Genomic DNA, 18,357 nt, shown 5'->3' with positions numbered 1-18,357 from the left:
GCCCAAAGACATGCAGTTTGTGGGGAAACATCTACACTCACTGTGCATATAGACTTGGCAGCTATTATGTGACCCTTCTGTTTGTATCCTGATTTCCAAGACTTATTTTGCTTGGCAGAATGAAATAGGTAATGCCTTCATGGCAAGGGAAAGCCCTAGGCAAATGCTCCCGAGAGTGTCTGTGTATAGAGAGAGTGTGTCTTTCTTGCTCCCAGTACTGTGTTATTGAATACTCCCCACAGCTCAGAAGAAATTATACATTTCACATGAATAACATAGAATATGCTCAGGAGTGACTTAAACGAGGGCAGCTACAGTGTGGTGGAGGAAGAGTAAAACTCCAGGACTTTTTTTTTTCCTTTTCAGAGCAGGAGTGATGCCAACATCAGAGGGTGGCTGATGAATGAATCAGGTGATAATGGGACTTTCAGGTTTTACCGTTACTTGTGACAGATTAGCACAGAAGTCATATTCTGTTACTGTTGGCTGATTCTAATTTACTGGGCATTATTCTGTGTACTACTGTGTAAGGGAGAGAGTGTGTGTTTTAAGAACTATAAACCTGAGATCCATTAAACAGAGCCAGGAGCATGATAGCACCAGGAGTGGTGGAACCCGGTACAAGATGGTGGCTGGGGGTGGGGAGCAAAGTCAGTTACCAACTGCACTCCAACAACAGGCCATACAATGGGATGGCCTGCATGCACAAGTAGAAATCTGCGTCTGAGTTACTACAAATAAAAGTTTCTTAACTGGCTAATTGAAAGAGCAAAAAAATGAAACAAAAAAACCCACAACTTTTTGTTGTTGCTATTGTTAATCAGTTGGGAGTAAGAAACCCTTGCTGATCTGCTGAAAACCATTCCAATTTACTTTCTTCCCACCCTGATTTAAACCACACACGTGTGTGTGTGGGGGGGGGGGAGCAACTATCCTATACTGTAGTTAGATTTGTCTCACACTGCTTCCCACATTGCACTAGCTTTACGCATGTTGTCGGGATTTGGAATTAATTAACTTCTCTGCAGGAAAACCCTCAACTTTTCCTTTACCTCAAAAACAAATGCAGAAGACTGATTCTCAGAAGTAAAAAGGCACACATTTGTACAACTGGAGATGATTAAAGACAAGTGTCATCATGCTTCTTATCTACAGGACCCTGCTGTTGTTACAGTGTAGTAATTTGAAAAAATAGACTGGAGTTTGTTCAGCTCTATAATGACAGGCTGTCTTTACAATCAAAGGGCCAAAATGCCTACAGTAGTTAGAGCAGCAGGAGTCCTATTGATTTACACTGAGTTTAGCCTCTGGAAACATACCGTACTTTGTCTGAATGAATCCTGGAATTAAATAATAAAAAGATTCCTTTCCATCTTTTGTCCTCCTCCTATCCCAGTCTTCACAGTTCATAACCCACTCCCCCATCCCCACTCCTGCTCTCCAGCTCTGCAAGCATGGACCTCATTTCTGGGCTCAATGGCTAGAGAAGGAGACTTCTCTTCATAACTTCAAAAACCATATCAAGCAAATCTGGGTGGGACTACTACTCTAAGTGGTTCCATCCCTGCTTCTTACTCTGACTGCAGTACAGCATAGCTGTATAATTTGTTACTATAGAGTACAAATAAAGGCATCAGAGAGAAAACTGTTCCTGTTTGACTGAGGATTACGATACCCTTTTTAGTAAATCCTGGAGGCTAGTTGCACTAAGAGCATTGCTAATCCCCTGCACTCTCCTCCTATTCCCAATGGAAGGAAATGGTTCCAGGGAAAGAGTTAGAAGGTAGCCTTTTTCAAGTGTGTTCGTTCATGCATATACCTTCCTTGATTTTGCTACACTTGATGACTGGCAGTTGAATATGTCAGCTGATCCCATTGAGAAGAATTGTGTTCAAGGTGATGTGAGAGGACCTGAAAGTTCTGTTTGTGATGATTGATGCACTACAGTGCATTCACACTTGAAAGTCACCAGCTGATGCTGTAGTCATCAAGTGAAGAGCATTTGTGCATGAACTAGCCCTCAGACACTCATAGGCACACAAAGCACACTGGCAGATACAGCACAGCAGTGAAATGCTCATCATTATGATGAATGGGACAGATGTGGAACATGACCTGTGAACTGCAGGGACTCCTGTGAGGGTGCATAAGATCTCTGGTGGTGGAGTCCAGTTCACATGTCTGCAGCATTGTCCCTACGTGTGGTGCTTTATTATTTCCCCCCCCACAGGAATTGATGACAGCCAATAAGGGAGAAAGTAAAATGTACACTTGGGGACATCACTGGGATGAGGCTATCTGCTCTTGTGACAAGTTTTGCTTTCTCCCAATAGTGTCCTAGCTTGCATCCAGTTTACCACCTTCATTGTCATCTTTTCTGTGCCAGGTAAAGGCATACCTTTTCTCCCAGGCACTTAATAAATTGAGACGATGTTTTGTTTTACTAGCCTTTACAAGCCTTCCTGTGGCTGTGTGAGGTGCTATTGCTATTGTTCTGTTGTTGTTTATTGTTACGTTTTTATAGTGTGTTTTATGTTTTGGAGATTTTTTTGTAAGTCGCTTTGAGTTCCATTTTGAAAGAAAATGACTAATTTACTACTACTACTGCTGCTGCTACTGCTGCTACTGCTGCTGCTACTACTACTACTAATAATAATAATACTAATAAGAATAATAATAGTTTTTGTTTTAACATTGTGTAAGTCGCTTTGGGACCTTTGGGTATCAAGCAACAAATAAATAATAATATAATAATAATAATAATAAAGTCTCACAGAGCTCAGTGAAAACCCTTGAGAACACTCCTTCATCTGGATATCACTGCCCTGGGTTCTTTTTCCATCTTAAAGGGAGAGACACAAACATAAAAACAATACGGCCTGAATTCAGGTAACTGCTCATTTTAGTATATTTTCCCGGCAATTAGACTTAATTCATTTACTCACTTTGTATGGAGAAGTAATGCTGTGCTTCAATTTAAAGCTGCTATAATAATGCAGTTCATATCAGAATACTCCCCATGAAACTCGGTCACGCAGATTGTATTTCCAGTGGGCTTGAATACTGCAGCATTCAAAGTGTGAGCCAGTTCGATGGAAGGAAACACCATCAATGCAGAAGACTGTCACTTCCAAAGTAACTTATTTTTTTTAGAAAATTTAATGAACGTTCAAAAAGCCCGCAACTGTTTTAAATCATAGGAGAATTAAAGAAGGCGCAAATGAGCGGTAATGGACTTCAGGAAAGGAACACTCCAATAATGTGGCAAGAAAAACTCAACAGGGCCCTGAGGTCCTACATGAATGAGAGAGACTTCTGGTCTGAGAAGGCTGTCTCTTTTTTGAAAAAGGCCACAGCCCAGTGGCAAAACACATCTGTTGCTTGCAAAAGGTTCCCAGTTCAAACCCTGGCATCTCACGTATGGGCTCACATCCTGAAAAACCATTGCTAGTCAGCATAGACAACAATGAGCCAGATGAACCCAAGGTCTGACTTGATATAAACCAGCTTCTTATTTTCCTAAATTGTAGGGTCCCAGTTGTTTACAAGATCCCTGTAGTGAGTATCTGAAGGCCCACATTTCATTGGAAACCTCATGTGCCTGGACTGGAAGACTGAAAAGAAACATCACAATAGAAAGGTGAAGGTTAGTGCACACTGGGTCAGGTGCAGTGTGAAATAACCAGGCAGGATAACCTTCCTCCTGCCCTCTTATAGACTGACAGCCAGAATGGTGCTACAAAAGGATCAAGAAGGGAATCTGCCTTGTCATATTCAAACTGGCTATATAATAGCCTTGGCTCACAAACCACTTGAAAATTGCTGAGGGTCTTAGCAGACCACTTAATGATTTTTCTGCCTGTCGTGGCAATTGTAATGTGCTGTGCTAAATATGCTGTACGGTATTTAATTGCATTTGTATTGCTTTTTTTGTTTCTTATATTGAATATAGAATAGAATTCAAACTGTAATACAATACAAGAAATAAAAGAAGCAATACAAATACAATTAAATCAATATAAATATTTAATGTGGACATGTTGCGGACCACCTGAATGAAGCTCCATAGACCGCAGTTTGTGAAGCCCTGCTCTAGAACAGTGGTTCCTAACCTGGGGCCGTGACCTCCGGGGCCGCGAAGTAATCCAGGGGGCCAGAGGACAGTAAAGAAATGAACTTTTTTTTAAAAAAAGTCTTCACTCCCTGAATGCTGCTACTTCCCATTGCTCCAAATGAGAGGGGAAGACTTTTGCTGAAGTGGCAGAGCATCTTTCAGGTGTGCCAAGGGCAGGTGTCCGCCTATAAAACATGTGGCAGATGCTGAAGGAGGCTGAGAGTGGAGCTACCAGGAAGAAGAGGGGATTACTATCGCTGACTCCCATCTCCTCGCACTCCCATTTCCTCGCTGCTGATGGCGCCCTTGCTCAGAACAAGAGGAGAAGGCTTTTCGGGAAGCAAAAGAAGCAAGGCTGCAAGGAAAGGCTGCTTTCCCCCTTCCTTCCTGGCAGCCTGCCTGCCTGCCTTTCTTGGCTCCTGCTTTGCTGCCACCTCCTTTTCAAAATTATTCTTATTTGCAAAGCTGTCCAGATCTCACCTTTGGCCAGATGGAGCCAAGGAGCAGCGAGGAAGCTCAGGACTTGCTCGCCCCCCGTCTCTGAGGCTAAATGTGTGTGCCAGTGTCCTCCCTTTTTTCCACCTACCCTCTGGCCCCCCAATCTGTCTCTCTAAGACGCTGTGGCAGATGAGGGCTTCCTCCCTGAATGCATTCACACTTGCAGATACCTGCAGGAGAGACAGGTGTGTTTATGTGTGTGTTCCACTCTCATTCCCCAAGTGCATGCTAACCAAGTAATTAGGTCTGATGATCATCCCAAAGTCTAAAAGCACTAACCCCCCTCCTCAATCTATCCATACTTTTGTTTTCACAATGTAGCATACCTACCACTACCACATTGCTGCTTCTTGATGATGACGATGATGATTGTTACTGTTGTTGTTTGTTACTGTTATTGTTATTATTATTTTAAAGCTCAGGAGGTTGGCTGTGGCTGGGGTCCATATACTGCAGCTGAAATGTACAGTATTTATTTATTTAATTATTATTGTATTGATATCCCACCTTTCCTCCAAGTTGCTCAAGGTGGTGTACATGGTTCCCCTCCCCTTTCCATTTTCTCCTTATACCAACCCTGTGAGATAGGTCAGGCTAAAAGACTGTGTCTGGTCCAAGGTCACCCAGTGGGCTTCATGGCTGGGTGGGGATTTGAACCTGGATTTTAGTCCAACACTGTAAACCACCAGTGTTGGGAGACAGGACTGTACATCTTCAGACTGTGAGGGGAGGGGGATACCAATTTGATTGGACCTTTGCATTAAGAAAAGAAAGCAACACCTCCCTGTCTGCAGAGAGCTTTTAATGGAACGGGATATTTGCAGATGTGATTTTGCCACACACTTTTTTTTTTCAATTAACAGATACTAAAATTACAATTAGCATGGGGGGGTCATGAATTTTTTTGAGCTTACAAAGGGGGTCCCATACTCATAAAGGTTGGGAAGCACTGCTCTAGAAGATACCACTAAGAGATGGGAAAGTCACCATGGAGATGTCAATTTCCTTGCTGAATATGTTAAACATCCAGACCAGTTTTGGGTTTTCCTTCTACATAGTATGGTAAATGGCATAGCCATGGCTTATTTTTTAAAAAAGAAGGAAGCAGCTAAGCTTCAGCTGTCTGACTGTATTTGCATATATCATATAAAAAGTTGCAAATGAAGCATACTGCGATGGTCTACTCACACCGAGTAGCTGCCGAGCCAGATTCCCAACAAGTGTAAATCAACAAACCCACTGGTTGAGCATGAAGTCAATGGAGTGACACTGATTTAGAACTGCAAAAGATATGGACTGTTGCCTTCAATGGGACAGCCAGGGAGATAAAATGCTATTCAGCATAAGTGAGGTCATAAACCTATGTCTCTCTGCATTTCACCAATTACATTTTTATTACAGCTGCATAGGCTAAGTAAATGTGTTAAATTTATATGGGTTTAATCTGTATAAACAGGGAACGAGAGGACAGATTTTATTTTGACGAACACAGACTTGAAAACATGGGGTCTTGTTTATCATAAATCTTGGGATCTACAAAAGGATGCCATTATGCCTCCAGAGTTCTTTGCAATAACTAGTGCAGGCCTGTACTTTTATTATACTTATTATATTTATATTCCATGTTTCCTCCAAGGGGCTCAAGGTGGCAGGGTTCCTGTTATATTCAGAACAACCCTGTGAGGTAGGTTAGGCCGAAAGAGTGACTGGTCTGAGATCACCCAGTGAGCTTCATGACTGAGTAGAGATTTGAACCCTCGTCTCCCAAGCCCTACTCCAGCACTCTAACCACTACACCATACCAGCTCTCATAAATAATACAGAAGATACAGAGGATTCCCAGCTGGTTAGTCTCCCATTTGGGCACTGACCAGGCTTGGATCTTGCTTGGCTTCAACAAGGTGGGTGCAAATTAACCTTTAAACCACACCTGGGTTTGAAGTTACAACTTGTAACCCACCAAAACAAATACAATCCAGTGTCTGCTAGACATATATTGTAGCCTGCCAGCCATGTAGCTGATATTCAAGCACCCTCCCCTATTTTTGGTGCCTCATTTGTTGAGCCCCTTGTGGGTTATCAGAAATTGCTAATGGGTTATGTCCAGTTTGGTGGACCAGACGTTATGCATATTTGGTTGGAGGTACCCATCTCTGAGACATCTATGTATGATTTGCTTCCCCTAATTTAGCATCATCTTCCTTATATACTCCTTAAGTCTGCAATCCTACACACACTTGCTGGGATCAAGTCCCATTGAACTCAACCCATTGAATTATATCTGAGAAGACATGCACTGAATTGTGCTATAACCCTCCTAGGCATTTGGAGTCTCATTTCTCCAAATGGATATAAAAATTATCTAAAACTATTCCTCTAACTAGCGCCACTTCCTACCTCATGTTCTCCTACACTAAAGGTTTTGTTAGTGTCTCTCTCTGTGTGTGTTTTTTTCTTTTGTTTTAATCTGAGGATTCTATTCAAAGGATATTAGTATCATTTAGACTCCAATTAGAAAAACGACCCCGATGAACGGAAAATGTCCATTGAAGAATACAATAATTGCTTTATATTAATGCAGTAATTAAGATAAGGTGCAGTTAGCTGTTCAATATTATTTTCTTATTACACCAACAAGAAGTGAGAATAAGGAGGAAATGCAAGAGCAATGTATCAGGAGTGTGCATGCCATTACAGGAACTGCATTAGGAATCATTACAGATCTTTAGAAATTAACACTTAAGATTTTTGGAGAAGCTGTATAGCTCTACTCTTGGCAAAAATACAATCTCTCTCTCTCTCTCTCTCTCTTTCACACACACACACACACACACACACACACACACACTCTATATTGGAGTCGTGAGTAATTTGTTAAATATTTCTGGCAGGAAGGGCAGGATATAAATCAAATAAATAAATAATATCTTAGCTACTCTGATTATCTAGAAATAAACAGAGACTATGAAAATTGAGTCTATTTGCCCCAAATACATATAAGGTTTCTAAGGTGTTTTTTACAAACAGAGAAAGATTTAAATGCCAGTGAGGTCACCCCAGAAGAAAAGGTTTTAGAAAGGTGAAAAGTACATTAGATCGACTTTACATGTTATATAAGGCAAAGGTAATGGCATTTTACCATGTGTTTTTAAATTGCTTTTTAAAAATGTGTTTTTAAATTTGTATATTTGTTTTTAATGTTTTTAATTGTTGTAAACCGCCCAGAGAGCTTCAGTCATGGGGCGGTATACAAATGCAAAAAATAAAATAAAATAAAATAAATATCACATGATAAACTAATATACAAAAGGCCCAAAAAGACAACTGTGGATTTTGTACAGCTAACTTCAGTGCTTGATAGGATCAACCGTGATACATTGTGGGTTAAAATATTGTTGTTGTTATGTGCCTCCAAGTCGACTACGACTTATGGCGACCCTATGAATCAGCGACCTCCAAGAACTCAAATATTGATAATATGTCATTTCCCCTTATAAGAATGCTACATATAGACACAGGGGTCAAAGTATGTCTGGAAGGTCAAGTCTTTGGGGTATTCCCCACTACCAGGGCAGTTTGACAAGATTGTCTGTTGGTTTCCTATCTATTTACATTTAAAATAAATAATTTAGTTGATTATTGATAAGATGATGCTTATTTTCCAGCCCCGGTTGTTTCTAGAAAAGGGTCTGTATCAAGGTATGGTGTTGATATGGTCCCAACATTCATGGCTGAAACATCTTTTGAAAGATTTGGGCACTATGGCATATGGAACAGCTTGATGTCAACTATGTCAAGGCAAAGGTAATGGCATTTGAAGCATGTCCTCTGTGGCACAAATGGACACTTGATGGATAATACGTGGAACAGATTCAGACCTTTAGTTATCAAGGGGTTTGGTTCTCTGAATCAGGCACATAGAAACATCATTTAGCTGCTACTGGGTTAAAAGTAATGAAATCCTTCCCAGCAGTTAAGTTTTGGAAGGGGGACAAAAGAGGAAATCTGAGCAGCTCAGGAATTATGGCTTTTGCAGCTAAAACGTTTCTAACTATTACCATGCACAGCAGAAGTTTGAGTTTGACTGAAATTTAAAAAACCAGAACCTACAGAACATGTTCTTAAAATCTTTGCTAAGTCTGCTACTAGGTACCCCAGCAGCTCACAAAGGTACAGGTGAGCTTAATGCCTTTTGATTTATGTGTTTTGTTAGCAGTCTTTATGTATTATTCCAGGTTGCTCCAAATGGAGGATAATAAGCTTCCAAAAATGTTTTATGAAGCAGGCAAAGTCTAATAGTTGAGGTATGGGGTATATTGTGGCACATGGAACCTGGATCAAATTCAAAGTTAACAGAAATTAGAGGGGGGGTATTTTTATTTAATGGGATATGGACTTTATACTGTACAGATTTCTCAGTTTTCATTGTATGTCCATCATTTAGGAAGTCATACACCATGGAATCTCATTCTCAGTGTTTAAAGTGGAAACAATAATTTGGGTCCACCATCTTTGCTGTCACTTCTTGCACAAGTGAAGGCATTTCCACTCATGCATGGGGGCAGATGTTGCCCCCCCTTGCACCTTTCCAGAATGGCATGCAGGATGGGGGTGCAGTGAGAAGGGGGGGAATCAGGGACACCCCTATGAGCAAGTAAAGCATCTGCTCACACATGTGGAAATTTGGATCCAAGCCAATATCGGAAAGGCACAGGTTATTAATCTGGATTACATTGGTAGTAAAAGATCTGTCACATTATTTATTGTTGTCTTCCATATATGGAGAATCAAGGGGGGGAAATTTATGGCTGAGTAATCAAGCGAAATGTGCTACTTAATGAGTGGCCAGATTTGAGATGGCTGCACAGAATTTGAGGAGGAAGTATCTGAAAGAAAATGCTGTTAAATGCTATGGTATCCAACCAGGTTAAGTGCGTTTTATGATGTTCGATCGAGTTTAAATGCTGTTTTGGTTGATTTTATTGTGTGTACCTGTTTATTATATAACCCACCCTGAGATCACCTGCCAATGAAGGGTGATATAGACATTTTAGAAAAATAAATAATTATATTGTTCTTTCTCATGAAAAAAGTTTGTGTCTCTCACTGCTTGTGATAGTTTTAAATAGCATGTCATTAACGTGTTGTTGTGTCATATTGGTTATACAATAAACTAATGACCAACTAAAATGATTTTTAAATTGGACCAACCTGAGGACTCAGCTGTACTTGAAAAATCAAGTTTTTAGAGATTAAGATTGGTATACTTTTTCCCCATTTCTGACAATGAGCTTAACTTGCAGGTATCAAGAGCTATGCTGGCACCCTGGAAAATTCCAGATGGCTTTCAGTTTGCTTGACTTAATATAGTGATATTTGGGGGGGGGTGTCAAGGCAGGCAACAGCAGCATCAGAGTTTGAAATTTAAACACAAATTACACATGGGTTCCCCAGCAGTGCTGGTACAAGGATTTAGGAAGCTCCTGGACAAGGCTCTCTCAGTGGGTCCACAAAATCTTTTGTGGGAGGCACAAACCAGTAATTCTCTCACACCACCCCCAGCTCTCTCAGATAACCTATAAGCATTGTGCCACCCACCCCACTGGAGTGGTGCCTCTTTGGGTTGGGGGGTCCCAATACATGCCCAAGTTTATGATCCCTGGGTGGGTTATAAGAATAATGCATAAATAAAAGAACAAACATCTGGAGGGCACCAGGTTGGCTATGCCTGCCTTATAAACAGGCCAATGTCTATTTTTCTGCCCCGTTTTAAAAAAAAAATTGCTCCACCAAATTACATGATTCTTCTTCTACTATAACTGGCGGTTTTTGTGTGAGGTTTTTTGCACTTGCTATTTTATACATTATCTTGCACCCATGCCCCAAATCCCACAGAAGAGACATAGTTTCACCTGTTGTACACTGTTTTGCTGCTATTATTATGTTTTCAGCTCTCCTATATTCAAAACAAGTGCCCTGGATATTCATCTTCACAGAGTTCATTACACTCTTTAAAAGATCAGCGTGTATTTTTCAGAATAAACTGAATTATGATCTTACATTTGAACGCAATTAGCATTGTCATTTCCTGGTTCCTGAGTGTTAAGTAAATTGTTCTGTCTAATAACATTCCAGTTCTGAATTTAAACTAACCCAGATAATACCCCTCTTCTCTGAAAATGTATTTATAGTGCATGCTAATACAGATGGTGATGCCTTTGAGACATATCCAACTGCACTGGAATTTTTAAAAGGATATTATTAATAGGATTAAGGGGCCCAGTCATGATCCAGTTAAATGCATGTCTATGGAGGCTATCCCTCAAATTATGGGAGCAGCACTTTTGCTACTCCCTGTGGGTGTATCCCATGCCTCTCCAGTAATATTAGAGTAAGGAAGTGACTGACAATGTAGGTTACTTCCCACACCAGCAAGTTCTATTCCCAAGGACAACACTGGCATGGCACACTTTCAGTTCCTCTCTCATTCTGACATTACTGGAGTGGCAGGGGGCAGAGCCAAGGGAAGTCATAAGCACCAATAATACCATTCCAGTAATATGAGAACTGGCCCAGTGTTGTCACCATGATTCTACATGGTTCTTATCCTCATGGAAGATGTCATCCTTTCCCTGGATAAAAGAGTTGTCCTGCTTTCCCTCAGACCCCCTGTGAAGTTGTTAGTGAGCCAAGACGGAGGGAAAGCAAGGCAAATGCAAATGCAACATATAACCAGCAAGATGGAGTGAGCAGGCAGTCTCTTCATGGCTAACACCAAGCAAGACTGAATCTGAAGCCTTTATAGGGTTTCAAGCTCAGTTGGTATAAAGAGGCAGGGTTCCTTGTTGGACTAGCTGCTGACCCTCTTTTGCCCATAGTTGGATGGAATGTCTCCCTGAAATATCTCAGGTGGTCTGTTCAAGATCCTCTGTGGGTTCAACGCCTTCTATCTCCATGAAGACAGTTCGCCTTGGTCCTTTTGGGCCTCTGATGTGGAAATTGAATTTATATTCCTCAGCGCTACTGGCAGGAGCTCTTCACGGTTTCAGCCTGGAGATGCCAAGGACTGAACCTGGGACCTTTTGCATGCAAAGCATGTGCTCTACCACTGAGCTGAGCTCCCTCCCCAATAATCAGGGTTAAAGGACTTTGGCTGCACTCTCTAAGGAGAGGAAAGATTTTTTTTCATATTTTCATGAGAGTGGCTGTGAACTATAGCCAGCATGGATTTTTCACATTCAGCAATGTTAAACTGAAAACACCCCCATGCCATTCTGCTGCTTTCCATAAGCTCATTTCAAAACAAAACCTTACAAAACTTATAGTCCTGAACTCAGAAATGCTTGCTTAACAACCATATAACTTTTCATGGCGATACATAAAACACTCAGAAAGAACTGAGAGTTCAAAGTGTAAAACAAGAGGGAAAAAATCCAGACCCCTATTGGACTTTATGCTATCAGTGGTCTCATAATTTGTTAAAATTAATTAAAAATCAGCCATGTTCACAGAGTACCTATAATCCTATTACTGACATTGCCCCATACTCTGACCTTCATCTTCTGCAGTTTAAACGTTTAAAAAATGCCTCGCTGATTGTTAAATAATTTAAGAAATTTAACACTAGCATCAATGACAAGCCCAGGCATGCTCAGTAAGAACAGTCCGTGTTCTAATCCTCTTCTGGGGATTGTAGCTCTGTGAGGGGAGTAGGGGTTTTCCCTCACCCAACCTCCTCCCCTCTCCTTCCTCCTTCCCCCTACCTTTCCTCCCCTTCTTTTCCTGTTCCCTCTCCTTTCCCAGGTCAGTTTCACCTATGCTAAGTATGATTGCAGAGGAGTAAATTCCACTGAACTCAATAAGCATGCAAATGATCAATCCATTCTCAGCAAACTTGGAAAGGATTCCATTCCTTACCTCCTGGATTAAAAAGCAGAGAAATTCACTAATAATAATAATAAAAAAAACCTAGCAGTTTAAGAAGGTACCTACAGCCAATACATATTTCTATCAAACTTTAAAAAGCGGAGAAATTGGGCAGCTATAGTGAATGCACCAGGCAAGCAGGACACCTGACCTCCTCTTGAGATAATGTACTGTGTTACAAATTTGTCAAAATGCAAAAAAAAAAATTGGGTTGGTCTTTCATATCCCAAACCAATTCCTGTGTAGCTTGGAAGAATTTGGTAACATGTGCCTCTGAGCATATAGTGAGTGCAATCAGCCCAAATAACAGAAAAAGACATGTGCTGTCCTGATCTTCTTTTAGCAGGGATTAAGCAATATTAAGACATTGATATAGTTCAGATAGTCACTTTAAATATGTTTGATTTACTTTGCAATTTTAGTGAAGCATTTTCTTTTGCTTCTGATTCCATAAATATGTGATGTAGAAAAACACTTTGTATAATTTACACTAAAAAATACCAAAAACAATTGTGGAATAATGACACTGACTATTCTGCAGAATAGTCTCCAATGGACATGAGGAATGTCTCAGTTTGCACAAGATAAAACAGTGGGAGATGAAATATATTCTAGCAAATTTCTAGGTGTGCTCTATGTTTTTAATTGGCCATGCCCATCCTTCCTTAAGTGGGGTGTTCATAGCAGGCTGAACACATGCATCTTGGCCAGGCTAAGTAGCAACACATTGTAATCAGTCATTTTGCATCAAAATGCAGTTTCAGATTCAACTGTTACTACACCCAAAATAGAAATAGAACATAACCTCCAATTTGAAACACAAAAGGCTGTCTTCACTGTCATACGACATTAACCAATAAAAAGGCTTTGGAATTAATAAAAAAAATAATTTGCCACAGATTTCTAGGACGAATAATGTGAGAAATATAATTTTCTAGGTTAGATTCTCTGTAGAAACAGTAATAATACAGGAAAGAAGCAAAGTAAGAAGAACACCAATAAACATACAAAAAAGTAATTCTCCCTCTTTGGAGATGGCAGGTGTTGCCAACACTCACCATATGCTCAGAGGCACATGTTACCAAATTCTTCCAAGCTACATAGGAAGTGGATTGAACTGTGAAAGACCAACCCAAATTGTGTTTGCATTTTAACAAATTTGTAGGGCAGTACAATATCTCAGAGGGGAGGTCAGGTGTCCTGCTCCCCTGGGGCATTCACTATAACTGCCCAATTTCTCTGCTTTTCAAAGTTTGATAGAAATATCTGTTGGCTATAGGTAGGTTCTTCAACTGCAAGGTTTTTTTTTGCCTATTAGTGAATTTATAACTAAATGTTTCCTTTTATTCACTGCATGATTCCAGCCAATCATAAAAATGTAAATACTAGAATTAATCTGTAATGTTTTCAGTGAGATTTTACGTAATTCAATTACATTTTAGCATTACACAGACATTACTAAATAAAAATACTAATACGAATGAAAAAATCCACACTTAAATTAAGTAACCTAATGACAGAGTGCTATTGCAGTTGCAGTTATGAGTAACTCTAGGAATAAAAATGAAATGCATATCATTTACACCATGGCTTCCAGATCAACTTTGTTCAATTAGAACTCAAAAGACTTTTTTAAAAAAAGAAAACTAACAGCACAATAAAACTCAACACAGAATGGGGGGGGGGGGAGATCAATCTGTGGGTTTTTTTTCTGGTTCCAGACAGCTACAAATGCATTTTTTAAAAAAGTCAAAAACTTGCTGCAAAGCTTCAAGGATGTGTCAGAAATATAGGTTTAAATTCATGTTGCCACCTTGATTTGTATTCCACCCAAGACATAAATATTAGTATGGAGGAAGTGAAGAAAGGAGGATAGTTAAATGACCTAGGTGCACCCGCTGCAATAGCACTGTCAAAGTGAAGCAGGTATGGATTAGGGATGGGGAAGAGGTTTGGTTTGGTTTGGTTTTCAATGTGAATCTTCCTAATTTTGCACTTAGCAAAGCAAGACACGGATATCCTTCGAAATGCACATTTCTCCAAATTTTGTGATGCAATTCTCTAGCCAAAACGTGTACAAAAATGTGTATATTTAAAAGGAAAAAATGCATATATTTGGAGAAATGGGCAGTGAAATGCTGATGAATGTTCATGAGGACTATTATTAAAATCAACTTGCAAACTAATGAGGAAATGTGGCACACTTAAGATTGGGAAACTGAAAAAGTGAGAAAAGCTGAAAGGGACAGGTTTGTCAATCTAGTGTGGACCTTGTTCAGTACCTACTAAATAAGCCACTCTGCACTTTCTAAAACAAAAGTGGATTTAAAAAAACACAAGTAAATATCTGAGGTGTGCAAACCAACTCCCAGCAAACATTCCATATTAGTAGTTCAGACAGATCACCTGCTTCTCCAGTGTGACATGGGGAATCAAGAGCTGTTCTGTAGAGAATACAGTAAATATGAGACAAAACCTCTACAGCATACTCTGCCTGCTTTACCACATATTCCATCAAATACTTCCTACTTTGCACTAAACTGAAACTCCCAGGCCAATAGCTCATATTCTAGACAAATAACTCAGGAAACATTGGCAGATGGGAGATGGTCAGCAGTTACTAGTCAACAGTGATCCAGCTATACAAAAGCCCAGAGAAACAGCCATCTTTTGACTTGACATAATACAACAACATGTAGCAACATGAATATTGTACACCAGGTGATCCCTGTTAAAGTTCAAAGATGGCCTAGCACAGGAAAAGCCATGTCTTGTATTTGTGCTTCATGTCACAAATAGATTTATTCAATAATAATAACAGACTATTCAACAACAAAGCTAGGCATGTATGAGATAATCCATCAGCGAAAAATGAAAAAAGACAATTTAATGATCAATATGACTGTGTAGTTCCTTGAGTATATATATTTCAATATAAAAATATTTTATAATAATATAATAATATAATAAAGAACCAACCTGTGTATATCATCGGGGGGGCTAAGCTGGATAACCTGCGGGGGTGGGCAATCCTCCCCCTATGTCTGGGCCTAGCAAGAAGTCATAAGCCTCACAAAAGGGCTCTGCCATCTAGAGTTGCCAGGTCTCCGGTTTTCTGCCGGAGTCTCAGGGAAAATGGGGCCGTCTCCGGCCTCCGGCCATATGTCAGTCAAACTGGTGGATCTCCGGCTTTGTAGTGGCCCCCTCAGCCACGCATGCGTGAAGAGGCGGTGGCTGTGGAGGCCAGGCTGGGCTGGCTCCTCCTTAGGCCCGGAGCCAGTTCCCCTGCTCCAGAAAGGAAAAGAACTCTTTCCGGTGGCAGCTCAAGCTTAGCAGCCCCGCAGAGCTGGCTTGCCCGGTGGAGAGAAGGCAGCGACTCTTGCCTGGATTCAGAGACCCCAATTGCTTCGGCTAGCGGAGCCCAAATGCACAGGAAACTGTTCAAGGTGAGGCTGCCTTGATTTAGCCCTGTCCACTTTGGAACCCGTTTCCTCGCTTTCGTGTTATGTCTGGCCCTGAGATCTCCCTCCCCTCCCCCATCACTTCTCCCTTTCTCTCTCTGCCCGCCCCCTTTCCCTGGTAATAACGACATGTATGCCCTCCTGCCCACATTCTAGCAACCGGGAATGTGCCAAGCGCCGTAGCAGGCAGCTGCTGCCACCCACTCGCCTTGCCTTGCCCTGCCCCCTCACGCAATGCAACGGACCCCCACCCCAGAATCCTGCGCCCCCTCCTCTTTTCCTTGGGAAAAAGGGTGAGCCGGCAAGGAAGGGGGCTCTCTTTCAGCCTCCCCCCCTCAATTCAGGGCTCCCAAAGGCTCCTGGTCTCCTCTCCCCGCCCACCAAGCCCCCGATCAGGGGAGGGCAAGGCTGGCATCGGCCGGCCTCCCTTCCCTTCCCCTCGCCTGCTGGTCCCCGGCCGGCCCGTGTGGTGCCTGGGGTGCGCGCCTCCGCCGCTGCAATGCAGCCACTTGTGGCTGTCAACCTCTCGCTCAGCCCCTTCCTGCCGATTGCAGCTCTCACACACTCACACGCACCCGCTCTCACACACACGGCGCCGGGAGGGAGCGCGGCAGCACAGTCAGACAGGCAGAGCTGGACTCGGCGAAGCTGGCGGGCGAACACTCATGCCCGGAGCCGCCACCGCGCGTGCGTGCGTGCCCACACACCGAGCGAGGCAGCCCGAGCCGCTGTTATAGTCCGAGCGGGAGCTGCAGCTGCAGCTTCTCCGAGCAGCATGCTCTGGGAGGGTGGCGTGGGTAGCTTGCTGGCTGGCCGGCCGATGCCAGCCTTGCCCCGCCCGATCGGGGGCTTGGCGGGCGGGGAGAGGAGACCGGGAGCCTTTGGGAGCCCTGAATTGAGGGGGGGAGGCTGAAAGAGAGCCCCCTTCCTTGCCGGCTCATTGTAAAGAAATAAATTACACATGTGGCAATAAGGAAAAATAATTTTTAAAACAAGCAATGCAGAGACTTGAAAAGAAGAAGATCACGGAGGACTAGTTTAGGAACTCTTGTTGTGTACTGCCTTGCATACAGTATATGAACCCTGCCAATCAGTGTCAACTGTTTATTAATATTTTACTGAAAAACTGTGAGATGAATCAAACTTCAGCTATCTTGATAAGGTGTTGCTAAGCAACTTGCAGTCTGGCTGAAAATTAGTTTTCATAGCAACCTTTCACTCAAAAGAAAGCAAAAAAAAGTGTGTCCATTCAAAATGTTTTCCCCACTGGTTACACAAAACCCCAAAGTACCATACCAAAACGTGTATTTGGTCTATCTTCTTCAGCGGAAACAGAGGATACAGAACACTCAAAGAGACAGAGACTCAGGGAATGCTTCTGAAATGATTCATTGCACTTACCATAATCGCTGTCATAGAATACTATAAATTTTTGCCATCGCAATTCAGTGACTAGCTTCAGCATAACATCATTGAGGCGAACTGGTGGTCTGGCTGCTAATGTATATTCATCCTCCTCGAGGCTAGGGTTTAGGTGGCAAGCTGTCCGTGGGGATCCTCCTGTGTTGCGTTGTATGAAGAGATGGGGGATGTGCATGGCATCTGTCAAGGACTGCAGGGCGTTGGCAGAAGCACAACCGGTGGAGGTCACTAAGGCTAATATCCCCAGGGTCATCAGGTCACAGGCTGAGGAGAACAAGAAACAGGTAGATGAAAATCTAGAAACCTGTGGCCAAGTCAAGTCTACTGACAAAGTGAACATATCCAGGCATACAGAGGTCACATGATGTTGTTCAGAGCTGAAATTAATATTAACAAATATTAGATATTCCCCAATGTTTTTTCTCTCCAACTTTGAACGTGATATTTTGAATACATTGATCAATTTTCCATTCTGAATATGAAGTTTTGCCTCAAACATTAAGTGCTTTAGGTTTGGTTAAATACTGTATGTTGGCAAGCATCAAACATGAAATCTGATTTCTTCTGTCAGCTGTCGAGCGATAGCAAATGCTATTAGATACTAAATACTATTGCATGGCAGCCACTTCATACTATCTGTTACGAATACCACTACATGCTATTTATCAAATACTGCCATGATATCATCTATATATTGGCAAATACGATATACCGAAATTGATTATCATGGAATATCACATACCAGTATAAAAATATTTATTTATTTATTTATTTATTTTATTTTATTTTATTTATATACCGCCCTAAGCCCGGAGGCTCTCTGGGCGGTGTACAAAAAGATTTAGTGCTTAGTCAACAAATGTTCAGATGAAATTTGACATCAAAATCCTTAAGTCAATTTTTTTGAAGCAAATTCATTCTACTTTTTATGTTTGG

General features: G+C 41.5%; 1 protein-coding gene across 3 annotated transcripts in view; it reads right to left on the bottom strand.

The window, feature by feature from the left end:
- Positions 1–18,357, bottom strand: part of GRID1 (glutamate ionotropic receptor delta type subunit 1) — a 1,096,368-nt gene that overhangs the window by 659,265 nt on the left and 418,746 nt on the right. For all 3 annotated transcript variants that reach the window (XM_061635045.1, XM_061635047.1, XM_061635044.1), the window contains exon 2: positions 17,401–17,685. In XM_061635045.1, coding sequence (XP_061491029.1) covers positions 17,401–17,674 — 274 coding nt within the window. In that variant the 5' untranslated portion in view covers positions 17,675–17,685. The remainder of the gene's footprint in view (positions 1–17,400; positions 17,686–18,357) is intronic.

The sequence above is a fragment of the Rhineura floridana genome, chromosome 7 (assembly GCF_030035675.1).
Source record: "Rhineura floridana isolate rRhiFlo1 chromosome 7, rRhiFlo1.hap2, whole genome shotgun sequence".
In the NCBI taxonomy this organism is placed as follows: Eukaryota; Metazoa; Chordata; class Lepidosauria; order Squamata; family Rhineuridae; genus Rhineura; species Rhineura floridana.
Note: the sequence above shows the minus strand (reverse complement) of the source record. Positions and strands in the feature narration are given on the sequence as shown.